The 27,267-nt window shown below is 47.0% G+C and overlaps 1 protein-coding gene across 1 annotated transcript; it reads right to left on the bottom strand.

Moving 5' to 3' along the window:
• Positions 1 to 22,967: 22,967 nt before the first annotated feature.
• Positions 22,968 to 26,335, bottom strand: HEY1 (hes related family bHLH transcription factor with YRPW motif 1). The gene is made up of 5 exons (XM_075316296.1): positions 26,049 to 26,335; positions 25,631 to 25,706; positions 25,465 to 25,548; positions 25,101 to 25,182; positions 22,968 to 24,348 (listed from the first exon to the last, which is right to left on the bottom strand). Exons 1-5 carry the CDS (start codon positions 26,132 to 26,134, stop codon positions 23,774 to 23,776), a joined length of 903 nt encoding a protein of 300 aa, XP_075172411.1. The 5' UTR covers positions 26,135 to 26,335; the 3' UTR covers positions 22,968 to 23,773.
• Positions 26,336 to 27,267: the final 932 nt, after the last annotated feature.

Below are 27,267 nucleotides of genomic sequence, written 5' to 3'. Positions count from 1 at the left end.
TTATTCCATACAGCAGCCTCCAGTTTTCAGTCATGGAGGCATGGCTGGATCAGTTTCAGTCTCCACTCAGTATACAGGGAGTGGCAGCTGTAAGCACGCACCGTCACTGACGGACAGCCAGCTCTGCAATGATGCACTGCAGAGCCGGCTGACAGTCAGCGAGGTTACAGCTGCCGCTCACTGTATACTGAGCGGGGACTGAAGCTGTGCCGCCATTACCTCTATGACTGAAAGCTGGAGATTGGCTGGAGGAATAAAGTTACTTTCCTCCTAGTAGTCAGGCTTTCAGTCATGTAGGCACAGCTGGAGCAGTTTCAATTCCCACTCAGTATACAGGGAGTGGCAGCTGTAACTGCGCACCGTCACTGACGGACAGCCATCTCTGCCATGATGCACTGCTGAGCCGACTGACAGTCAGTGAGGTTACAGCTGCCACCCACTATATAGTGAGTGGGACTGAAGCCACACCGGCCACACGTCTATGACTGAAAGCCAGAGATTGACCAGAGGAATAAAGTTAATTTCCTCCCGGTAGCCAGGCTTTCAGTCATGTGGCCGGATGGTTTTAGAACACTATTAACCTGTAAATTTACAGTATAAATGTAGGTTCATAGCATTTTGTTGACTTAACGGGTTCCCTTTAAGCTGACCATATACATACAGTCCCTGACAGAAGTTCTGTCGCTTATCCATGTTATGTAAATAAAAGCTTATAACCTGACTTTAAATTCATCTATTGGTTTTATAAATGACTCTTTTGAAAGCTGAAACCCTCCCAAATTTGGTTTAGGTTATGAAAATAAACTTTCTGCAAAGATGAAATATTGATCATTTAATGAACACAGAAAAGTCAGATTTTAGCAAGACAAAAGTTTTGTCGCCTTGTCATATAATGCATCAAATCCTAATTTACATCCTCACCTGTGCTCACTAAATGATTGGTTAATTAGTGGGTGTGTATAAAAAGAAACCCAGCACTCCAAGGAGTTCAGTTGAACTGCAACTTGACATCTGACAACATGCCAAAAATCCACCCTGCAACCAAAGCCTTGATGATCAAGAGGCTGAAGACCAGATCCACTGCAGAGGTGGCTGGCACCTTTAATGTGTCTCAGCATCAAGTACGAAGTATTAAAAAAAGATTTGAAGAGACTGGAGATGTTTTTGACAAGCCCAGGTCTGGCAGACCCCGCAAGAAAACTGCTCAGGACGAACGTTTGTTGGTTAGAAAATCCAAAGCCAGCCTCTCTTCCACTGCAGCAGAGCTCCAACAGGCCTGGTCACCTCAAGTCCCTGTGTCAACTAAAATAGTTTGTAGGATTCTGTCTCGAAATGGCCTTCATTGTCAAATCAGTGCCCAGAAGCCAGCACTAAACAAAAGGCAATTAAAAAACCATGTGGCATTCGCCAAGTCCCACAGCCTGCTAAACAGATGGACGCTGTAAAAGTGGCAAAAGGGGTCAAATTCTGCAGCAGGATGGTGCTCCATCTCATACATCCATCTGTACAACAAAGTTCTTCCTGGCAAAGAAGATCAAGGTGCTCTAGGACTGGTCAGCCCAGTCACCAGACATGAACATCATTGAGCATGTTTGGGTTAGGATGAAAGAGGAAGCTTGGAAGACAAAACCAAAGAATCTAGATGAACTCTGGGAGGCATGTGAGACTGCATTTTTTGCTATTCCTGATGACTTCATCAATAAATTGTATGAATCATTGTTGAACCGCAACGATGCAGTCCTTCAAGCTCATGGAAGTCACACAAAATATTAAATATGGCTCTAATAGCACCACAACTTCATTCACCAATGTTATGCAACATATCTTTGTGTTAGAAGTTAATTATTTGTCTGAATTTCACATTACTCTCTGTGGGCAACTTAACTTTTGTCTTGCCAAAATTTGACCTTTCTGTGTTCATTAAATGATCAATATTTAAGCTTTGCAGCAACTTTATTTTAATAACCTAAACCAAATTTGGGAGGGTTTTAGCTTTCAAAAGAGTAATTTATAAAACCAATGGATGAATTTAAAGTCAGCTTATAAGCTTTTATTTACATAACATGGATAAGCGACAGGATTTCTGTCAGGGAGTGTAAGCTGTGGACACACCATAAACCTGCATGCTCAACAAGGCCAAGTTTGCATATTTATTTTTGGGGAAGTTGACTGGGCTGATAGAAGAGCCATTTTAGCAATGCCTTACCTCCAGCAAGAACACAGGATCAAGCATGTCAAGACCTAAGTGGGGTTTACATCCTGCCACATCGCTAGCATCGGCTAGCGATGTCGAGCGCGATAGCACCCGCCCCCGTCGTAAGTGTGATATTGTGTGATCGCTGCCGTAGCGAACATTATCGCAACGACAGCATCACACACACTTACCTGCCCTGCGACGTCGCTCTGGCCGGCGACCCGCCTCCTTTCTAAGGGGGCAGTTCGTGCGGCATCACAGTGACATCACACGGCAGGCGTGACATCCCGCCCACCTCCTCCTTCCGCATTGCCAGTGGAGGCAGGTAAGGAGATGTTCGTCGCTCCTGCAGTGTCACACACAGCGATGTGTGCTGCCGCAGGAACGAGGAATAACATGGCTAATAAACAGAAAACGATTTTTTGTTTCAGGACAACCTCTCCGCGGCAAATGATTTTGACCGCCTTTGTGATCGTTTAAGGTCGCTCGTACTTGTCACACACTGCAATATTGTTAATGACGCCGGATGTGCGTCACAAACAACGTGACCCCAACGATAATTCATTAACGATATCGTAGCGTGTAAAGCCCGCTCTTATCCCCTAAAGACCAACTTCATTAGACCCCCAAACATTTTAAATTGTTAGCTACCCTCCTGAATATTGGCATGTTTATTCAATTGTCCAATGGTCTATTGTCTAACACTACCACTTACAACTTATTAAAAACGCACAAGTGATATAGTATATGTAAGTATTATAAGAAATTTATTATTACAATTTGGGACATAACTAAATGTTTTGGGGTTTTCTCATCCCTGGAAAAGTTCTCCATATTTAATCCCCCCTTTACAAAATCTCAAGCCTATATTCCTGGTTGACTAAATGACAAGAGTTGGGAAGTTTAACAAAGGTCCTTATTCATGTAAAGGAGTTAAATGGTGTCATTAACTTTCGAGAAATTCAGTCTAAATATAATCCACCTTGGCTTCTATAAAATGTAACCAATAGGCCACACTGAAGAATGTGTCTTTTATGTAAGTCTGAAAAGATGAATATTGTATTACAATATACACCTTGTGCCTGAAAAAGGATGTCCTATAAATTGCCTCAGAATGCATTTCTTTACACAAAGTAACGGAAATTCTCTTTGTAAGGCCTAATATTTCAAGACGATTGACATCCGCATTCAATTATATGCAGCCAAAGCTGTATGCGGTGAAGGAACAGAAAGCTGAGAAGGAATCTATGTCACAGCCTCCATCTCTGTGTGTTTAGGCCAAACTCTTAGAGACGTGTACTGCGCTACAGCTACTGTCTGGTAAATTTGCATCTTGATATAGTAAGGCTATGTGCGCACGTTGCAGATTTGGTTGCAGACATTTCTGCACCAAGTCTGTATCTTCTGGCAGAATCATCACTGCTGCAAAAATGTCAGTTTTTACCGATATGTGTATGGATTTTTTTACAATTTTTTATGTGTTTTTTTCAGCCAAAAACGCACAAAGAATTGACATGCTGATCTTTTCTGCAACCAAATCTGCAAGGAAAAAAATCCTGAATGTGTGTACAACACTTCAGGATTCTCATTGACTTTGCCAGGATAAGGATTTTCTGTCATATTTGTGACAAACTGCACTAAAAACACATTAAAAAACATGCCAAAAATGCACTGTCTGTACAGAGCCTTATAGGACTCGTTCTGATGAGTGCATTATATGGATGAGCTAAAATCAGACAGCACAATGACCGATGTAGTTCTATAGGGCTGTTCAGATGACATTCAAATCTATGGTTGCGCAAAAAAATCGAATCCCATACAGAACATCCATATAGCATAAGATTTTTACAGAATCATTGCCATTATTAACATAGGAAAATGTATTTGCTCATCTAAGTAAAGGAAATAATTATTTGTTCCTTGTGCTGATTTTGTAAGTTTGCCCACTGACAAAAACATGAGCAGTCTATAATTTTAGGGGTAGGTTAATTTTAACAGTGAAAGATAGAATAACAAAAATAAAATCCAGATAATCACATTGTATAGATTATATACATTTACTTACATTTTGCAGAGAGAAATAAGTATTTGATCCCTCTGGCAAACAAGACAATACTTGGTGGCAAAACCCTTGTTGGCAAGCACAGTGGTCAGATGTTTTTTGTAGTTGATGATGAGGTTTGCGCACATGTCAGGAGGAATTTTGGTCCACTCCTCTTTGCAGATCATTTCTAAATCATTAAGATTTTTAGGCTGTTGCTTGGCAACTCAGAGCTTCAGCTCCCTCCATAAGTTTTCTATGGGATTAAGGTCTCAAGATTGGCTAGGCCACTCCATGACCTTAATGTGCTTCTTTTTGAGCCACTCCTTTGTTGCCTTGGTATGTTTTGGGTCATTTTCGTGCTGAAAGACCCAGCCATGGACCATTTTTAATGTCCTGGTGAAGGGAAGGAGGTTGTCACTCAGGATTTTGTGGTACATGACTCCATCCATTGTACCATTGATGCGGTGAAGTAGTCCTGTGCCCTTAGCAGAGAAACAACTAGAAAACATAATGTTTACCCCTCCATACTTTACATGGGGGACAGTGTTCTTTTGATCATAGGCAGCATTTCTGTTCCTCCAAACCTGACGAGTTGAGTTAAGGCCAAAGAGCTCAATGTTTTTCTCATCTGACCACAGCACCTTCTCCAAATCACTCTCAGAATCATCCAGGTGTTCATTGGCAAAGTTCAATATAAGGATAAGGCTGCACATCAAACTTAGATAATGGTATAATGCCTCAAGCATATGGAAAAATATTGGAAAATACAATGAAAAATGCTACTTGCTAATTTGAACATGTGAATAATGAATTGCATACCTGCCATGAATATTAGGAAAAAGGAGATATTTAGCAATCGCATTGATCAATGTAACTGAGCCCCAAAACCTCGTCAAGGTTTTTCCTAATATTCATGGCAGGTATTCAATTCATTATTCACATGTTCAAATTAGCAAGTAGCATTTTTCATTGTATTTTCCAATATTTTTCCATATGCTTGAGGCATTATACTATTATCTAAGTTTGATGTGCAGCCTTATCCTTATATAGTATGTATTTTTTGGCTTGCACTCATAATATATATATTAGTGCTCACTTCAGTTATCCTATTCAGTTATATGTAGTTTTTTTCTGAATGTGAACACAGCTCCGCCCATTTCGGCCATGTTTTTTCCATCTCCTATATAAGAAAGTCCTTAGTTACCCCTCTCCACCCACAGCAGTTTTTAATTGCAATGAGATGACACACAGTTAGGGTCACAGAGCTAGGGACCCCAATATAGAGATATACCTTGACGAGGTTTTGGGGCTCAGTTACATTGATCAATGCGATTGCTAAATATCTCCTTTTTCCTAATATTCATGGCAGGTATGCAATTCATTATTCACATGTTCAAATTAGCAAGTAGCATTTTTCATTGTATTTTCCAATATTTTTCTATATGCTTGAGGCATTATACTATTATCTAAGTTTGATGTGCAGCCTTATCCTTATATATAGTATGTATTTTTTGGCTTGCACTCATAATATATATATTAGTGCTCACTTCAGTTATCCTATTCAGTCATTGGCAAAGTTCAGACGGGCCTGCACATGTGCCTTCTTGAGCAGTGGGACTTTGCGGGAACTGCAGGATTTTAAGCCATTACGGTGTAATGTGTTACCAATGGTGTTCTTGGTGACAGTGGTCCCAGCTGCCTTGAGATCATTAACAAGTTCCTCCGTGTATTTTTAGGCTGATCTCTCACCTTCCTCATGATACTGGATACCCCACGAGGTGAGATTTTACATGGTGCCCCGGTTCGATGTCAATTATAACTCATTTTGTATTTCTTCCATTTTCTTGCTATTGCACAGGTGTCTCCTTCTCACCCAGCATATTACTTATGGTTTTGTACCCCATTCCAGTCTTGTGCAGGTCTATGATCTTGTCCCTGACATCCGTAGAAAGCTCTTTGGTCTTGCCCATGTTGTAGAGGTTAGAGTCTAAAGGCCACTTTACGCGCTGCGATATCGGTACCGATATTGCTAGTGTGGGTACCCGCCCCATCTGTTGTGTTACACGGGCAAATCGCTTCCCGTGCCGCACAACATCGTCCAGACCCGTCACACTACTTACCTGCCCGGCGACGTCGCTGTGACCGGCGAACCGCCTCCTTTCTAAGGGGGCGGTTTGTTCAGCGTCACAGCGACGTCACAGCTGTGTCACTGAACCGCCGCCCAATAGAAGCGGAGGGGCGGAGATGAGCGGGACGTAACTTCCCGCCCACCTCCTTCCTTCCGCATAGCGGCCGGGAGGCAGGTAAGGAGAGCTTCCTCGTTCCTGCGGTGTCACACGTACTGATGTGTGCTGCAGCAGGAACAAGGAACAACTTTGTTACTGCTGCAGTAACGATTTTTGAGAATGGACCCCCATGTCACCGATGAGCGATTTTGCACGTTTTTGCAACGATGCAAAATCGCTCATAGGTGTCACACGCAACGGCATCACTAATGCGGCCGGATGTGCGTCACCAATTCCGTGACCCCAACAAGTTCGCATTAGCGATGTCGTAGCGTGTAAAGCCCCCTTTGCTGAGTAATTGCGTCTGTGGACAGGAGTCTTTTATACAGGTGACAATTTAAGACAGCCGTCTGTAATGCAGGTAACAAGTTGATTAGGAGCATCTAAAATTCTGTAGGAGCCAGAACTCTTAATGGTTGGTAGGGGATCAAATGCTTATTTCTCTCTGCAACATGCAAATACATTTATATAATTTATACAAGGAGATTTTCAGGATTATATTTTGGATATTCTATCTCTCACTGTTAAAAGTAACTTACCCTTAAAATTATAGACTGTTCGTGTATTTGTCAGTGGGCAAACTTACAAAATCAGCGAGGGATCAAATAATTATTTTCTTCACTGTACATCTTGAACTGCTAAAGGTGACACAGATGACAATACGGATGAAAATCAGATGATTTTTTTATAAGCTCATCCAACCCTGGCCTTGTATCTCTCCTTGGTATGAATATACACAGGTGAAATAATGATAACCAGTCTAAAGCACTCATCTTTATAAAGGGGTATTCACTTCTCTGAAATATATGCATTATCACTAGCATACATCATAACGTCGTGATCAAGAGCCACCATCATTCTAAGGGTCTTTGGGGTCCAGTCAGCTAATGTAGTAAGGTTTAATTAGTTTTTTTTTGAGGGGGGGAAAGGGGCAACTGCAATAAGTGCAAAGAAACAACTACCTAGTTCACCCCAACACGTCCGCACTCCTGGCGGTGTTGAAGCACAAAATCCCGCCGCTGTTCAGCATCTGAGGCACAGGTGAACAAAGGAATGATCCAGCTTCACGTTTCCATAAAAACACAGCTTTAATAAAAAAAACTTTTTTGAAATACAAAGAATATTTTTCTTATAATAAAGATAAGCTACAAAAGTATACCATCTCTGGGTCAGGAGAAATCCAAAGGTTTTTTTAAACCGCACACCGCGTTTTGAGCGCATGGCTCTTAGACCAAGGGATACTTTTGTGGCTTATCTTTATTACAAGAAAAACATTCTTTATATTTTAAAAAAGTTTTTCATTAAAGCTGTGTTTTTATGGAAACATGAAGCTGGATCATTCCTTTGTTCACAAAGGGGCAACTGCACAAAGACCTTCACTAAATATCAGTCCCCATATCCTAGTTTTCTGTATCATAGCTGTAAACTAGGACTGGAGGGGACAGAAGGCATTAGTGGTGTTGGAGCAGTATCAGTTAGGCCTTATACATGCATCCATGTTTCATGCATATGTTCTTTATGGAAATAAGATATACCCATGGACAGCGTCGGACTGGCTACCAGAGGAATCTCCAGTAATGCCAGTGTGCCGCCCCTGTGCCAGCAGCCAGTGCTGCTCGGATCCGAACCCGCTGTGTGGCTCGAGGGATCCTCCGGACACGCCGAATGAAAAGGGGGATGTAGTTGTACGGCCTTGCCCGTATTCGGTTCGTGACGCCACCCACGGTGTGTGGTGAAGTGGGACACCACCGCTGCTGTAGTGGGATACCCGGGGGAGATGTAATGGCAGCCAGATGTTAACCCCTCTGTGGGTAGGGATGGTTGCCCCGGGACCCAGTGTCTCTGTGCAGGGAATGGCGATGGCAGGGGCCTGCGCGCCCGGACATACCAGGGGATGTTTGGTTACTCACAAGTAAATGAATCACACGAGTCTTTTGGTAAACCAAGGTTCTAGTGGCCGGCCGTCGTGGCCGGTTGTACTCTGGTCCCCCACCCGGGCTGGTGGTTGCCGTCTCTTCCTCTGCACTGGTTGTGGTTGTGTGTTTGGACTTCCCGGTATAGAACACGGGAGTCCGCTCCCGGCTTTCTGTGTGCCTGAGGAGCCGTGCCCGCTGACGCAGACCCGTGGGATCTATGGGCCCTATCCCTCTCTGTGGGTGGTTATCTGCTTTTGGGACTTTGGTTGGGACAGGACCTGTAATCCTGCCCTCAATTGGTTGATTAGCTAGGCCGTTGATTCTGGTCCTGGCTTCAGGGTCCGAGTACCCCCTCTGTGCACGGTTTCCGGTCGGGTCTCCGGTGTCGGTACCTGCGGGCTCCAACCCTGTCCCAGTCCTCCTCGGATCTGCCGAACCGTCTTCCCATCTCTTGCTGACGGAGACCACCGTCTGCCACCTAGCCAAGGTACCAGGGCTCCGACCCTGGCACCGTTCAACTTGAACTTCTCCTCCGCTGGAGCTACACTTAGCTCCAGCCTCCACTCCTCTCAACTTGAACTCTACTAGAAAACTACTGGTTTTCCCGCCCCGGGCTGTCTAGACCCATAGGTGGGCATTCCCTAACCGCCTGGTCCCGCCCACTGGTGTGCCTGTCTTGCCCTGAGGGGGGTGACTAGGGTTTCAAGTCGGCTGTATTTGACCTAGGTGAGGCAAGGTGTTATGCGGGGGCCTATTGTGTGACTACCTGGTTTTGCTAGGGCATCACACCAAGCCTTGATTCAGGTACCTGTATTGCACTCCAGAGCTCTCACCTGAGCTCCGGAGTGCAGCCTAGACTGTACCGCGAGCGCCGAGTGATTGATTCCCCGGCGATTGCGGTTCAGTTAATGACAGCTGCAGATAGGCCGGGCTGAACTCCGGAGTTCAGGTGAGAGCACCAGAGATCAGCCCGGCCTGTCTGCAGCTGACATGAAATGAACTGCAAGCGCCGGGGAATCAATCACGCGACGCTCGCGGTACAGTCTAGGCTGCACGCCGGAGCTCAGGTGAGAGCTTCGGAGTGCAATGCAGGTACCTGAATCAAGGCCTGGCATTACTGGAGTTTCCTCTGGTAGCCAGTCTGATGCTGTCCATGGACATGTCCACAAAAAAACATAGAGACATGCCTAGTTTCATGAGTGGATATGGCCATTTAAGTGAACAGGTTGGTGAACAAAATAGATAGCACTGGGATATTACTTGGTTTTATGGCATTCCTAATTCTCCATTTGCAGGTTCCTGTCCACTAATAAATTGTAGGGTTTTTTTTAACCCAAAGAGATGCATTAGTTTGACAGAGACTCAAAAAGAGGTCACCATGCCTTTGGCTGTTATTGTACATGTTGATATCTACATGTTTTTCATAGCAGTAATCCATGTCTATATTCACATATTTTCATGTTCAATTTGCATCTGTTCATGTGGCGCCCCTGACCTGGTCAGGCACAACTGAGTACTGCACCCACGCTGGGTGAGTGCAAACAAGTAATCCTGATGGCTGGAATGGGGTGTGAATGTGGCGCCCCTGACCTGGTCAGGCACCACTGAGTACTGCACCCATGCTGGGGACAGTACAAAACAGGTAATCCAGAAGGCTGACCGAGGTGTGACTACACAGGCGCATAGTGATCAGGTCTCACACATGTACCTTTGGGAGGACCCCTGGGGATCCCAGGAGGGGGCGAGGCCTCCATCTCCACTCAAGGGGTGTGGTAGAGAGCCTGGTTGCTAGGTGACGTAGGCAAGAATAGGAGAGGAGGGAAGAGTGAGCCGAAGACAGTTGAGTGGTGAAGTTCAGGGAGGGCAGAAGCAGACCCTGTAGCTCTACACAATTCTGACAACGTACGCGCAGTGACTACCGACGGGGGAGAACGGTCACCTGGTAGTGCTGCCCGAAATCCACCCACGGCTAAAGAGAGAGCAACGGAGTGGGGAGTAAGGAGACTGTCAGGGAGTTACCAGGCCCAACCGGGTAGCAGGTCCCAGTGCAGGGATAGATCCACCTGTCCTTTGCCAAACCTGCATGAGGGGGCACTTTACACCCCCAAGACAACACCACAGAGTCCGCAGCCACGTAGCAAAGTGAGGGCCCATAGCTCACAGGAGGCAAGCAGCCGGAGTGATCTGGTCCAGGCTACAAGCAAACGGGCCAAAAGGAAGGGGAGAGAGGCACCAGCAACTTCCCTGGGCGACCCCAGCAGGGCTTCAAGCAGGGGTTACCTCAAAACACAAAGGGCTAAGGAAGGCGAGTCGGTAGCCACCCTCATCAGTCAGCCTGAAGGACACCTGGTTCCAGCCTGGTTCATCCCAGCTACGCCCGGGTTACTCACCCTGCCACCATCAGTGAGTAAAACCCCTGAAAGACATTCTGCTTGTGCGTGTGAGTCATTCTGCGACTTGTAGTTCCACACATCTACACGGGGCCCTGGGGCATGCCTCACTCTCAGGAGGCTATTACAACTGACTGCACCCACCATCGGCCCCAGGCACCCCTAACCTGCAGTGGCGGTCTCCACTGACCGCAATTCTGAGAGTGGCGTCACGACAATCAAAATAGAAGATTTCCTACCTGTGACAAGATCCAGCCGCGTGGAGTCCCTGAAGGTAATGCACAGCTGCACCGACACCGCACCTCGGGGCCCCACATCTCTGGCGTCACGAACAGGATAAGGACTAGACCTGTTCAGACAGGTGACCATGTGCCTGGGCGGTCCGCTTGAAAAATTGGAAGCACCGCCATATTGCCACCATGAAAAGCGCGCTGGAAAACAACAGCAGCCCGCGCTGGGAGAAGTTACCGCCCACGAAGAGGTGTGGCTACCCAGAGATCCCCTGCAGAGTCCTGGTCTCGCAAGTGATGAGAGCGGAGGCGTTCAGGGACGTCGGGAAGGAAAGGGAGCCAGAAGCCTGCTACTAGAAGAAGGAGACGCAGAGGAAATGGCGTCTGGACGCAGAGACCCAGAGCCAGGCTCCGCTGCCTGGTGGTATCGGGAACTTGCCCAGTTTTGCGACCGACTGGAGGCCAGGGTCGTATGGCAGATCAGCGAGGGACGCACGGAGCTTCTGGAGATGGCTGCAGCGGTTCAGGCCTATGAGAGGGGAACCGCACGACGAGTGCCAGACCAAGCGGCGACGACTCAGACCCCGATGATGTTACCGATGGGTGAGTCCTGTGTTGCCCCTGTCAGCGCGAGTGCCCCGACCCCTGCTGCCATGCCCGCGGTCCCTGGAGAGATGCCCGGCGCGGCGACGCTGAACCAGGCCGCAGCCACGCCAGGTGCGGCCCGCCAAGCCCAAGCCGCCGCAGCGATGCCCTGCCCGGCCCGCAAAGATCCGGCTGCCCCCGCGACCCTCCTCCACGCCGCAGGCGTGGCGCTGACCCAGGCCGCCGTCAAGTTAGGCCCGGCCCACCAAGAACCGGCCACAACAGCGACGCTGATCCAGGCCGCCGCAGCGATGCCCTGCGCGGCCCGCCAAGATAAGACTGTACAATTATTTACCCCGGCCTGCAAGGCCAGAGCAGACACTGCTCCCCAGCCCAAGGAAGTCCCTGCTAGGAAATCCCTGCTGGGGGAGGACCCCGAATACTGGAAGCTGAAGGCTGATCTAGAGACCCACTTCCCAAAGGAGATGGTGGACCAGTATCTGCTCCCCCCGCACACCCACAGGAAGACTCCTGCAACATCCACGCCAAAGAGTCCACCGCCCTGGCCTGCTGGTGAACATCCATCCCTGGCGCTGCCACAAGAGGAGTGCCCAGAAGAACTAAGGGGGAGGGGAGGCCAGAAAGCTGAGGAGCTGACCCCAGAGCCGTCAGCAGCGGATGCAGCACCAGTCCAAGAGCCAGAGATGCTGCCATACTCCCGCTGGGATGAAGAGAGCCCGACATCCTCCGCTGAAGAAGATCTGTCCAAATACATCACCTGGGAGCCTGCAAGCGGTGAGGTGGCAGTCAGGAAGGACCCAGCCCGCAGGACACGGCGCCGCAGTAGGACAAGGGATCCACCTGCACAGCAGTCTCCCGAGGAGAAGGACGAGGTCACGGCCAGAGACTTAGAGGAAAAGCGGTCCTTGAGAAGAGCCAAATCCCAGGTCAGAGGCCCACTTTGTCGAGGAGTTGTAGAAGACTTCAGTCTAAGGTCTGGATATGGCTTTATAGTAGCACCTGGTGTAAAGGAGGGCATTTTTGTGAACAGAAGGGATGTAAGAGCACATTTACCTAGAGGACATCCAGGAAGAAACCTACAGATAGGAGACCTGGTAGAATTCACCAAACACCAAGGAGAACGCGGATGGTACGCACTAGATGTCACACCATGCCCCAGAAATCTCTACAGTAAACCTGCTATCTCAACAACAGAAGATGAAGATAGAGATACAGAACAAGAGAAAGAAACAGACGACGGAAACACAGAAAATGTCAGGTGCCAAAGCCCAATAGGCAAAAGCCCTGGTGGAACGGAGTAGAGAAAAGTAAAGAAAAGTACAGCAGTTTGAAAAGTTTTGCAACGTTTACAAGTTCAAGAAATGCGCCCACATGAACTAATGTGAGAAACCTCTTTTTGCACTTTAACCCATGAACCTTAAGGCTATGAACTGGCTATAGCCACAAACTCTCGCAGTGTAAATAGTTACCCCAGAGGTACCACCACCAGAGCCAGCCTGTTTAGGGGCCTGGCTCGCCTGCAACCAGGGAGCACGCCTGTTTATGGGGCCTGGCTCTCCACCACAAAGAGGGTACCTGGTCGGCACCAACTGTGGAGGCCGCCTCTACATCCTGCTAGAAGAGGCTGAAGGCGCGGCTCCACCAGGCCAGGTATACCCTGAAACCACCAGACCATGAAAGCCGCCTCTACATCCTGCCAGAAGTGGCTGAAGGCGCGGCCAACGGGAGAGGCAGATTGGAGGAAAGGTCTGGGGAAACGGATGGCCCAGACCTGGTTACCAAAAGAAACCGGTGACCTGCCTCCTGAGAGGGTTTTGGGTGGGTTAACGGACTTGTGGGTGGAGGGTGGTGATGTATGGTACCTGGTGGTTTTAAAATGTTTTAATGTTTTATGCATTTTAAAATGTTGTCTTGCAGCCCGAGGACGTGCTGGTGATAACTAAGGGGGAATGTGGCGCCCCTGACCTGGTCAGGCACCACTGAGTACTGCACCCATGCTGGGGACAGTACAAAACAGGTAATCCAGAAGGCTGACCGAGGTGTGACTACACAGGCGCATAGTGATCAGGTCTCACACATGTACCTTTGGGAGGACCCCTGGGGATCCCAGGAGGGGGCGAGGCCTCCATCTCCACTCAAGGGGTGTGGTAGAGAGCCTGGTTGCTAGGTGACGTAGGCAAGAATAGGAGAGGAGGGAAGAGTGAGCCGAAGACAGTTGAGTGGTGAAGTTCAGGGAGGGCAGAAGCAGACCCTGTAGCTCTACACAATTCTGACAACGTACGCGCAGTGACTACCGACGGGGGAGAACGGTCACCTGGTAGTGCTGCCCGAAATCCACCCACGGCTAAAGAGAGAGCAACGGAGTGGGGAGTAAGGAGACTGTCAGGGAGTTACCAGGCCCAACCGGGTAGCAGGTCCCAGTGCAGGGATAGATCCACCTGTCCTTTGCCAAACCTGCATGAGGGGGCACTTTACACCCCCAAGACAACACCACAGAGTCCGCAGCCACGTAGCAAAGTGAGGGCCCATAGCTCACAGGAGGCAAGCAGCCGGAGTGATCTGGTCCAGGCTACAAGCAAACGGGCCAAAAGGAAGGGGAGAGAGGCACCAGCAACTTCCCTGGGCGACCCCAGCAGGGCTTCAAGCAGGGGTTACCTCAAAACACAAAGGGCTAAGGAAGGCGAGTCGGTAGCCACCCTCATCAGTCAGCCTGAAGGACACCTGGTTCCAGCCTGGTTCATCCCAGCTACGCCCGGGTTACTCACCCTGCCACCATCAGTGAGTAAAACCCCTGAAAGACATTCTGCTTGTGCGTGTGAGTCATTCTGCGACTTGTAGTTCCACACATCTACACGGGGCCCTGGGGCATGCCTCACTCTCAGGAGGCTATTACAACTGACTGCACCCACCATCGGCCCCAGGCACCCCTAACCTGCAGTGGCGGTCTCCACTGACCGCAATTCTGAGAGTGGCGTCACGACAATCAAAATAGAAGATTTCCTACCTGTGACAAGATCCAGCCGCGTGGAGTCCCTGAAGGTAATGCACAGCTGCACCGACAGCGCACCTCGGGGCCCCACATGAACACACAGACACCTGGGCAGACCCAGGAGGGGGCGTGGCCTCCACATCTCAGCTAGTGGTGCGGTAGAGAGGCTGGTTGCTAGGTTGCAGTGGCAGGCACAGAGGGGAGATAGTAGTGAACCAGTCTGAAGTGAGGAAGCGCAGTGTGCAGTTGCAGAAGGAGGACGTGCGCGGTATCACTAATCAGACCCTGCACGTGTAGTGGCTGTCGGCGGGGGAGTTCGGTTGCCACACAATCAGCCTGAAAGACACCTCAGGAAGGAGCGAGTTGATTGAGTACGGGGACTCCTGGTAGACCAGGCCCGCATGGGGAAACAGGTCCCTAGAGCAGCAATCCACTTATTTGAGCTGCTAAACCTGCAGGTGAGGGTGCTGGATGTGCCTCACCAACCAACACAGAGTCTGCAGCATCAGCAGCAACGAGGGGGCCCATAAGTGAGATAGGGCAAGAAGCCATCTTTACTTGGTCCACGCTGCCAGCAAATGGGCCAGAAAGGGGAGAAAAGGCAGATGCGACTTCCCTGGATGAATCCCATATGCTGCAAGTCGGGGGTTATCCGAAACAAGAAGGGCTAGGAAGGCGAGCTTATAGTCACCACTGGACCAGCCTGAAGGATACCTGGTTCTCCTGCAGTTTGTCTCAGCATCGCCCGGATTACCTCACAGTGAACAACTGAACGTGAGTAAAAACCGTGAAAGACATTCTGGACTGTGTGTGAGTTCTTCTGCGACCTGTGGTACTACGCACTTACACTTGAGCCCCTGGGGCCAGCCTCACTCTCAGGAGGCCATACCATCTAACTGCACATACCATCAGCCCTAGACACTCGCTAAACTGCAGTGGCGGTCACCCCTCATCCTGACCGCAATTACCGAGAGTGGCATCACGACTAGATATAAAGAAAACCTGACTCACCTGTGGCCAGAAGTAACAACAAGGTGGGTCCCCGCGGCATCTCTGCAAGTGGATAGATGTCCTGGGGAGCGGTGGGCAACACATTCACATTAGAAAGGTAGGATGTGCCATCAGTCTTTTACTTATATCAAAAAACAGACACATGGAGCAAAAATGAATGAAAATCAGATTCAGCACATTGATGAAAATCGGTCAGCTTTTTCTCATACACTGAATATTTTTTTTTTCAAGTTCACTGTCAATTATTTACTAAAAAACATTTACATGTTACAGTCACATGTAGGACGTTTTGTCCATTAGGGTTCTGGGTTCTGACACAATCACCGATCACTGAAGAAGAATCACCTTGTACCTGCTCTGAGGATACAGCTTCTGCCCCTTCATGGTGGGAATCCCAGGACCACAGACTCCTATGGAACTGTGCCTATAACTTATCGAACGTTTATAACTCTTTAGCTTAGGCACACATCATTTAACACTTTTAATTGGATCCAAACCTGATGAGTGTGACATACCGCAGGGCAGAAAACCCAGTTCTGAGTTCTTCTTTGAGCCCTTGGTGATACCACTATATTCAGAATCAGGCAGTGTTTCCATAATAAGGTGATTCCTTTCTCAAGTTCTCGCTCCTTTTTTCTTTTTTTTTGCATTAAGGCTACTTTACACACTGCGATATCGGTCCCGATATCGCTAGTGTGGGTATCCGACCCCATCTGTTGCGCGACACGGGCATATCGCTGCCCGTGCCGCACAACATCGCCCAGAGCCGTCACACATACTTACCTGTCCGGCGACGTCGCTGTGACCGGCGAACCGCCTCCTTTCTAAGGGGGCGGTCCGTGCTGCGTCACAGCGACGTCACTGAAACGTCACTGAACCGCCGCCCAATCGCAGCGGAGGGGCGGAGATGAGCGGGACGTAACATCCCGCCCACCTCCTTCCTTCCGCATAGCGGCCGGGAGGCAGGTAGGGAGAGCTTCCTCGCTCCTGCGGCGTCACACGCAGCGATGTGTGCTGCCGCAGGAACGAGGAACAACTTCGTTACTGCTGAAGTAACGATAATTGAGAATGGACCCCCATGTCGCCGATTAGCGATTTTGCACTGTTTTGCAACGATGCAAAATCGCTTATCGGTGTCACACGCAATGGCATCGCTAATGCGGCCGGATGTGCGTCACCAATTCCGTGACCCCAACGACTCCGCATTAGCGATGTCGCAGCGTGTAAAGCCCGCTTTAGTTTAATAAAGTTAAACAATCATAGCATAATATGGCCCATGAGCGTCATCTGTCAAACACTTCTTTCCATCGCTTCGTCATGAGGTTGTTTATGAGTGGCTTTTAAAGTAAGCAAACTTGGGAGAGAGTCAGATGGGGTGAGGTAAAGTAATCCATGAATGGAACGAGATGTGGGAAAAAGCTGGAGGGCATTGGAGAGAAGGTTATATGCAAGAATGAGAGCAATAGGTCATTGTTGAAGCACGGCGAACATGTAGGAGTTTATTAAGAGATTATAACAATGAACTGAGAAGGAGAGGAGTGATTCACGGCTTTGTAAGAGTGAGATTGACATTCACTTGGGAAAGTACAGGAAGTCAGTGCTGGCATTGCCAGAGACAACAGCAGATGTGGCACGTCGAGAGAAGTGGGTAAGACTGGTGGTAATACTGAGCAGTGACTGAAGTAGAGATGAGTCTCTGAGCAATAGAAGAATTGTGAGATATAAGAAAGTAACAGTTAAGGGGGCTTAACACGGTAGCGATATCGCTAGCAATTTGTAGCGATAGCGAGCATGTAAGTACCCGCCCCCGTCGCACATGCGATTGTTTGTGATCGCTGCCGTAGCGAACATTATCGCTACGGTAGCGTCACACATACTTACCTGGTTGGCGGCGTCGCTGTGACTGCCGAACAATCCCTCCTTCAAGGGGGAGGGACGTTCAGCATCACAGCGACGTCACCGCAACGTCACTAAGTGGCTGGCCAATCAAAGCGGAGGGGCAGAGATGAGCAGGACGTAACATCCCGCCCACCTCCTTCCTTCCGCATTGTGGCCGGCGGCAGGTAAGGAGACGTTCCTCGCTCCTGCGGTGTCACACATAGCGATGTGTTCTGCCGCATAAGCGATGAACCACCTGTATAAACAACCCTTACCGATTTTTGAGTTTGGGACGACCTCTCCATGGTGAACGATTTTCACCATTTTTGAGGTCGCTTAAGGTCGCTGGTCAGTGTCACACGCTGGGATATCGTTAATGACGCCGGATGTGTGTCACTAACAACTTGACCCCGACGACCAAACATTAACGATATCGTAGCGTGTAAAGCCCCCTTTACTTTGTGAAATCTTCTCCATTGCTATGATATACCATAACTTCAGCTTTCGGGATCCACACTGGTCTAAAGAATGAAGAGGTGGCATCTCTTCGCATATCAGTGATTCCGGTACGTATGACGTCCATTTTCATACGTACCAGAGACACAGACATACGAAGACCCATTAAAATCAATGGATCTGCACACACATCCGTGTATTTTGACGGACTTGTATCCATGTGGAGCACACACACTTGTCCGTTTTTCTCTGGCAGCACTGATGTCACATGGACCACACACTAATGTGATTCGTGTGACATCATTGTGACACGTACTAAAGAAACGTCTTTGAAATAAAATTATTTTCTATACTCACCTGTCACCAGCCATGCTGTCACTTGCTTCTGGGCCTGCTCATTATGCTCATGAATATTTACTCCACCGCTGACCCAGAAGCAGCAGCGCCAGCAACAGCAGCACCGGGTATAGATGAGTAAAAGTTCCTGATCTTCGTGTACCAATGACCGATTGTGAATAATGTCCTTTGGAATTAAATTATGAATATCCAGGCACATTTAAGGAAGAAAATTAGGAGGTGAAAAAATCTAGCACCAGCAAATAAAATGTAAAAATTTTATTGAAGCATAATTAAAAAGTCCATAACAAAAATTGTTAGGGTGGGTACAGAGCAAAGAAACGTCAACGCGTTTCAATTGAAAAAAGGCTCTTAATCAGTACGCCTGCGCAAACGGTTAGAAACCGACTCCATGAGGATGGCATGAGGGCCTGATGTCCACAGAAGGGGGTTGTGCTAACTGCCCAACACCGTGCCAGACATTTGGCATTTGCCACAGAACACCAGGTTTGGCAAATTTGCCACTGGCACCCTGTTGCTCTGCACAGATGAAAGCAGGTTCACATTGAGCACATATGACAAACGCGACAGAGTCTGGAGACACCATGGAGAATGATCTGCTGCCTGCAACATCCTTCAGCATGACCGGTTTGGCAGTGGGTCAGTAATGGTGTGGGAGGGCATTTCTTTGGAGGGCCACATAGTCCTCCATGTGCTCGCCAGAGGTAGCCTGACTGCCATTAGGTACCGAGATGAGATCCTCAGACCCCTTGTGAGACCATATGCTGGTGCGATTGGCATATGGCATATGACTTCCGCAGACCTGAATCCGATTGAGCACATCTGGGACATCATCCAAGCTCCATCCACCAACGTCACATTCCACCACAGATTGTCCAGGAGTTGGCGGGTGCTTTAGTCCAGGTCTGGGAGGAGATCCTTCAGTAGACCCTCCGCAACCTCATCAGGAGCATACCCAGGCGTTGTAGGAAAGCCATACAGGCACATGGAGGCCACACACAATACTGAGCCTCATTTTGACTTGTCTCCACTTTAATTTTGTCTTGTTTTGATTTTCATTTTGACTTGTTTCCACTTTCATTTTGTGTGCGTCTTCAAATCCAGGCCTCCATTGGTTAAAACATTTGATTTCCATGTGATTTTGTTGTCAGCACATTCAACTTTGTACAGAATAAAGTATTCAATGAGAATATTTCATTCATTCATTCAGATCTGGGATGTGTTATTTGAGGGTTCCCTTTAATTTTTTGAGCAGTGTATATATATATATATATATATATATATATATATATACAGGTAATTATTATTTCAAAATAGAAAACTGTGAGCAATGTTGCATTCAACATAGTTTTCTAAAATGGAAAAAAAAACAAAATTAAATCATCACCCTCAGCAAATAGTGTATCATAAGGCTATGTGCACACGTTGCGGTTATTCTTGCGTTTTGGTCGCGTATTAAACTGCACTGTGTCAATGACAAAACGCATGCTTTTTGCTTCCCCAGCAAAGTCTATGAGAAGTCAGAATTTCCGTCCACACATTGCAGTTTTTTTGTCAGCGTTTTGTTTGACAAATATTTGTCAAACGCTTTGACAAAAAGAAAGCAGCGTGACACTTACATAGTTACATAGTTACTTAGGTTGAAAAAAGACCTAGGTCCATCTAGTTCAACCTTCCTCCACCAGTTCTACATTTAGTCACTAAGTCATTTATAACCAACAATGTTGTGTGCACTGAGGAAATCATCCAGCCCTTTTTTAAAAGCTGTTATATTATCAGCCATTACTACCTCTTGTGGTCGGCATTCCACAGTCTGACTGCTCTAACTGTAAAGAACCCTTTCCTATTTAGGTGTCGGAATCGCTTTTCTTCCACTCGCAGTGAGTGCCCCCTGGTCCTTAGTATTGTTTTCGGAAGAAATAAGTCATGTGCCAGTCCTTTATATTGACCACACATGTATTTATACATATAAATGAGATCTCCTCTGAGACGTCTTTTTTCTAAGCTAAACATATCTAACTTTTTCAACCTGCCATCATATGGGTGGCCTCCATTCCTTGTAATAGTCTAGTTGCCCGCCTTTAAACTGACTCTAACTTCTGAATATCCTTTTTAAAATGTGGAGCCCAAAACTGGATCCCGTATTCCAGATGTGGCCTTACAAGTGATTTATAGAGGGGTAACAATACTTCTTTGTGTTTTGTCATTTTCAACCCATTGACTTCTCAATCTGAAAATGTGGTCAAAACGCAGGGTTTTTTTATCAAACACAGTGTTTACATTTGTCAGAAGTCTCCAAGAGGGTGCAGTTTTGTTGTCAAACTAGAACGCAGCGTGCACACATACCCTTACTTGTTCTGAATATCCAGTTGTAATGCTGCTTGCAGCCACTTGATGGCGCCCCTGTATTGTGATACATTGTGGACTCAAATCCCTGCAGTGATAGGTGAGAGGTGAGCAGTGCGTTACTTCCATTGGCTTTATGTTGTGATACAGTAATGGACAATGTAGTCAGAAACTCCAGACTCTTAGTAAAAAGAGCTTTATTACAATAGTCTATTTATATGCTAGAATAAAAAGAACATTTGGTCCTGGAGGTGACCTGCTCTGAGCCCCGTCATCCGCTGTACATTACACTACTTGATACAGGAGCCTATAGTAACTCAGGGCTGGGTACCGGTTGGTTGCTGATGGCGGCCATATGACCACAGTAGCAGCACAGTGATGAGACTTCAGTCACATTCTTCTGGGATGTAAACATTGAATATCTGAATTTTTCCAAAGACCCTGTTATGTAGCAGGAGCAGTGTGCTGGGAGTTGTAGTCCACTTAGCTGCAGATCGCCTCACTTATTACAGTTGTGGCTCATAAAGCCCAATACTGAAAACCACTAATGTGCTGGACATATAATGACATAATATTACAGCTCTCGCCTGTTAGTGTGAGTGGCAGTGCTATCCTGGAGACAGAACTAAATCCCTTGGTTACAGCTGTCGGACGCTAACACTTCACTTCGTGTGTGGTAAAGTCAGATATCACTGGCACAAACAGTGCGTGTCACATAGCGGTGAGCGACTTGTGCCCCACAATGCCAGCTATGAGGGGAATATAAGCGGTGCACTGATATTGGAGGGCTACAATTCCCCCTTACAGTTACACACCATTACTGCGGAGGACCCCTTAATGACAATAGGTGCCCATGACAACCGAAAACCACACCGGGGCATGAGTGAGTCAGTGTGACTGGAAATGTGGTGAACGGAGCCCAGCAGCCATGTCTGAGGCTTTCCTATTCACTCGGACTGTAACACAAGGAGAGGACTTGTGACGGCGGCATTTTGGCTTCCTCTAGCCTCGGCTCAGAAGACCAAATCACAAAAGGATATACTGGGTCTGAATTATCAAAACTTTCTAAGAGGAAAACTGTGTTACCCTTATCAACCAATCAGCTCAGCTTCCAAATTTTTAAAATTAGCTGGTAAAATAAAAGCTGATCGGTGAGTGGTTGCTATGGGCAACAACATTAACTCAACACCCTGAACAGTGTTTTTTGGATCTCACATATTCATATATTTTACCATTTGTTTTCAGCATGGGGAAGGAAGGGGGGGGGGGTGTTTACATGACTCTACATAGATAAAAGCACCTGGAAAAAAATAAATATATATATATAGATATATACACACACACCATGGTGACTGTTGAGTACTTGGGGAGTTTTTAGCCTCAGTATTTGTAAGCCAAAACCAGGAGTGGAAGTGGAGAGAGATAGATATATATCTATATCTATATCTATATATATATATAAAATGTATATTTATATTATATATCCAAAATGCGAGATCCAAATATAGAAAACACAACACCACACACTATGTATACAGCCTTTAGGCACAGGTCTGGTGGCAAACTTTAATGCCCGGCTGACCTCATGACATGAGCTTGCAGTCTCATAGGCATATACTAGCCCTGTGGTCAGTCTGGGCATTGTGGTACATACAGTTTGTCTGAACTGGCCATAATGTGATATATAATACACTTATTTAGATTATTTTTACAAGACTAGAATGAGTACTTTTACAAGGACTTTAGAAAAGCTAATTTTAAAGGGGGTTTTTTTGTTTTTTTAGTACCATGAAAAAAAATCCAGAATATTTGATAAACTCATTACAACTGGAATCACATAGAAAGTTTTTGATGCAGCTTTTTTGAGACAAAGCTAGACATGGATCCAGCAGGACGGAGACGCCCATATTCCTCTACACCTCCCAATCCTTAGAATTCCCTCTTGGATTTGACACAAACCTCATATGTGATTTTAGCCCGATGCCAGAGTCAGGGGTATGTGCACAGGATTTCGAGGAGGTTTTGGAGCAAAAACCTCTTCAAAACCTTGAAGGCTCTGTTCACGTTCTGCTCCGAAAACTCAGCAAAAACGTATACAGTCTTTCTGCAGACTTTTTGGAGCAGAACCTACAAAGGTTTTAAGGAAGATGTGAAGAGTTTCCACTCAGTTTCAGCTCCAAAAACTATGAGCCTATAGGACATTTGCTAAAAATCGAAGTCAATTATTGTACCAGGTATTAAATATAAAACCCATAAGCACATACATTGAAATGATCACACTTGGACTCTTTTATTTAGTCACAGTAGACCAGTACAACAGTGATTAAACCCAGTACAGCAAAAAAAGAAAAAAAAAATATCACCTTTCAGGCAAGTAAAAATGCATCCATGCATATATGTGACATATATACAGGGGTAATGGGCACTCTTCTTAAATTAGTCTACCTGTTAAATAAGGTACTAGTGCAGCAGACTGGAAAATAGATTAGAAGATGGGTCTTGGGTTGGATATTCCAGACTCCCATGAAAGCTAAGCAGCTTCAGTGGGCGCTACCTGGCCTTGCACTTGGTAAAGCTGGTACTTGTGATTTGTCAACGCATGGTAATAGAAAATTCAAGAATAAAACTTTACATATCAAGGACATCTCCAGTAGAATATCTCAACTCAATAATATTAGCAAAAACGTAAAGTACAGTGTTATTGCTGAAGGCAAATTTCCACAATTTAAGACTAAAATATGCCATTATTTTAATAGGAAGATTGCTCAAAACTTCTAAACTATGGGTTAAAGTTCCCAAACTGCCAGGACGTTACCGAAAATATTACAAAGCCACTTATATTAAATCTTCAGCCAGGACCTGTGCGAGAGGTGGGTTGTTCCTGCAATGTACAGTGAAATGCTGGAGAAAAAATAAAAAAAAAAAGAAAGGAGGGGGAATAATTTGCAATGGTACCATGGTATCACAGACTGGCATATACATGTCATATTGAGAGCCCAGCACAGCTGGACCTTAGATCCCTTCCCACAGATTACCCCTTGCATAAAAACTATTCAGTTCACATCAGTGTCCTAAAAAGCTCCGATCTCCGTTCCCCAGGGTCTGTACGGTTTTCCCGTAGGTGCTGGTGCCGTTGGGCTCAGTGCATTGGGGGACAATAAGTGGAAGGATCCAAAAGAAAATGGGAATGCTGAGAGAGATGCCACCGAGGACAGCAGCGGAGGAGACAGTTTAGAAGGAGTCACCACTGGAAGAACTGACGCAAGACTCCCATTAGAGGGAACCCGTAGACTGGAGGAATCAGCATGTGGTGACCCAGGAAGTCTGCTCTGGTGGTGAGCTTCTGTAGAAGACGTTGTGCTGCTTGTGTTTGTATGTGGCGCCTGTGCCAGGAGGAGAGGGTGAGACAGATGAGGATGGTGCCCAAAGGCACCACCCCACGGGATGTGTCCGATGCTGCTGTGGGCACTGCTGGCAGCTTCTCTCTGGGAAGCGTAGTTATTGAGATGAGAAACCAGTCGCACTCGGAGAGGGTCAGCATTGTCCAGTCCTTCAATTATACTCAGGTAGCGGGCAACCTCAGCCAGGCACTCTCGAAAACCCAGGCTGCGATAGTCCATAGCAAGGGCGTGGGCATCAAAGTAGCCTAGAACAGGAGAGAAATGACAGGATGCATTAGCGGGGACTTACATAGGACTGCAGGTGAACTTTCTCCATCAACACAATGGAACATTATTATTATTATTATTATTATTAATAACTTCTGAAGGTATATGATAAATGCAACTCTACTACATCTACATAGAAACAGGTACAGCACAATATAAAAAAAACAGCAGAACTCCCTTCACCTAAATAGTAAAGCAGCAAACACAATAATCCCAATATCTGTCTTTCAAGTCAGAAATGCTCAACTGTTACATTAAATTCTATATTAAAATGTAAGAGGAACAAGATACAAGAGGGGACAATTTCTGAAACTCTGTAAAAAGTAGAAAAAAAATCCACTTTTTTTGCTGCCCATATAGCAAGAATCACAACCAATCACAGCGCAGATTTCATTTCATATATTTCATATTCACTATAAATGAATAAATATTATTATTATTATTATAAATATTATTATTATATTCTGCTTTTGAAAAATCAAACTTGCATTGTGATTTATTGCAAAGGGCATAAGATCGTTTTTCCTTTCATAAATATACCTAAAGTCTTTTGGTTTGTGCCCACTTTTTTTTTTATCTGGTGGGGTTTTTTTTTTTTTAGAGCGCAGCATTCTTTGGATATAAATACTTTTGGAGTTGTTGCCCAGGGATTGAAAACAAACAGATACATAACCAGCACCAAAACTTCACACACTCGAATAGTAGCCCCCAATCTAATATCTCCATTCACCTTTCCCCCCTGCGGTGTGCAGCATCTTGAGATGGTCGACCGTCATCTGAAGAATCTCAGCTTTTTCTAACTTTGCTGATCCCTGCAAGAAATGAATAGAGTATGGATCAGGCATCTGGAATGCTTTTGTAGGCTCCACGCATCAGATATCCATATATGTGACATTATGATGACTAACGGACAAGATGTAGCAGAGCTGAGTTTGTCACTAGGCACGATCTACTCTGGTTTCATCTGAAGTGCTCAGTGGCAGACTCAGCTCTGCTACATCAGTGTAATCCAATCAGCGCTGCAGCCATCCGCTCACGACACCGAGCGCTTCTCAGGTTCCCGCACAGTCCCAGCAATACAAGCTAATTATTACCTGTTTCTCGAAGGCGCTGGGCACCAGTCTCCGCAGCTCAGACAAGCTATTATTAATCCTGTCCCGCCGGCGCTTCTCAATGATCTGGGGGAGGACACGAGATATTAGTGACAAATCAATGACACTTTGTACAGAGCTGCAGATGACGGACATCGCACGCACTCACCCCTCTGCGCCTCTTTCTGGCCAAAATCTGTGACGTTGTAGATGGAGACATAGAACCGGGAGGTGAACTCAGATTCCTGAGAAGAAAACAAAAAAATAAATAAATTTACATACAATCAAAATGATGCATGCAAAAACTACACATATGTAGCAGAGTTGACTATGTTAGGAAGTTGTGGAAGATTAATAGCTCAGCTCTGCTACATCAGAGTGATGAGATCTACCCTCAACAGGTAGTGGGAATCGCTGATCACTGGAGACATGGGCAGATATCGGACGATAATCTAAACTATATTGCATGAAAGGGGCAATGGTGGATAAAAGGCATCTGTAAAGGGTCTACTGATCACTTCACTGTCCGATCGATCAGATCGCACGTGAGATGACAGCTGGATGATTGGGTACCGTCCTCTCCTTACCCATTCTCATCCGCACTCTCCTTCTCCACCTCGATGTTCTCGTCCAGTTCGCTGTCCGATGAGCTGTAATCGTGCGTACGCTTCATGGCTGCTCTGCCTCCTGTGCTCTGCCTCCTGTGCTCTGCCTCCTGTGCTCTGCCTCCTGTGCTCTGCCTCCTGTGCTCTGCCTCCTGTGCTCTGCTCTGCCGTCTCTTTCCCACGGTTCGCCTCTTACATGGTGTGGGAGGGAGGGGGGAGGCCGCGCACTGGCGCCTGCTCCGGGAACACAATTATCTACTTGTAGCCAATAATCCTTCCCCGGCGCCCCGCCCCCTCCGCTCCGTGACGTCACGCTCAACAACAAAAAAAAAATGTCTTGGAACCTTCATTCTGAAAAAGAACGTTGATGGACAGGACAGCGATGTGACTTGGCCCCGCCCACTGTCCGCTTATTGGCCGGGCGCCGCGCCAAGCCGGAGTCTGCAGGACAGCATGTTAGCACGCGCAGGGCGTGGGAAAGTAGTCTGCCCGGGCGGTGGGAGCCTGCGGCCGGGAGCAGGGAGTGACCCGCCGGCGCTCTGCCCTGTAATGTAATCTCGGCTCCATGTGCCCCGGGGAGACGGCGCTGTGTACAGCCGGAACCAGACGCCCTACTGTACCCCTAGGAGCACTGCTGAGGGCGGCCATGTGCGTGTCCGCCGGGACACATTATCCTCCAGCAAAGAACGAGTTAATAACTATCACTGATGGAGCTGACAATATTTAAAGGAGCCGTGTGTCATGCTTTTATATTGCGCTCTGTGTTCTGTAAATGCAGAAATGGCAATGCCTAGGTCTAATGGGAGAAATAAACCAGTGACATATTTGGAGGCCCCGTGCACCTCTGTACCTGATACCCCAACAGCTATGACGTGTAATGTGAGACGCTGGTGTTACGTGCCCCCCCCCCCATCCCATCATGTGCAATGCTGCTGTCACCCCCCATCCCATCATGTGCAATGCTGCTGTCACCCCCCATCCCATCATGTGCAATGCTGCTGTCACCCCCCCATCCCATCATGTGCAATGCTGCTGTCACCCCCCATCCCATCATGTGCAATGCTGCTGTCACCCCCCATCCCATCATGTGTAATGCTTCTGTCACCCCCCATCCCATCATGTGTAATCCTGCTGTCACCCCCCATCCCATCATGTGTAATCCTGCTGTCACCCCCCATCCCATCATGTGTAATGCTGCTGT

This window comes from Anomaloglossus baeobatrachus, chromosome 6, assembly GCF_048569485.1.
Source record: "Anomaloglossus baeobatrachus isolate aAnoBae1 chromosome 6, aAnoBae1.hap1, whole genome shotgun sequence".
Taxonomy (NCBI): domain Eukaryota; kingdom Metazoa; phylum Chordata; class Amphibia; order Anura; family Aromobatidae; genus Anomaloglossus; species Anomaloglossus baeobatrachus.
The sequence above is the reverse complement of the archived record's forward strand: the minus strand, read 5'-3'. Positions and strand labels throughout refer to the sequence as shown.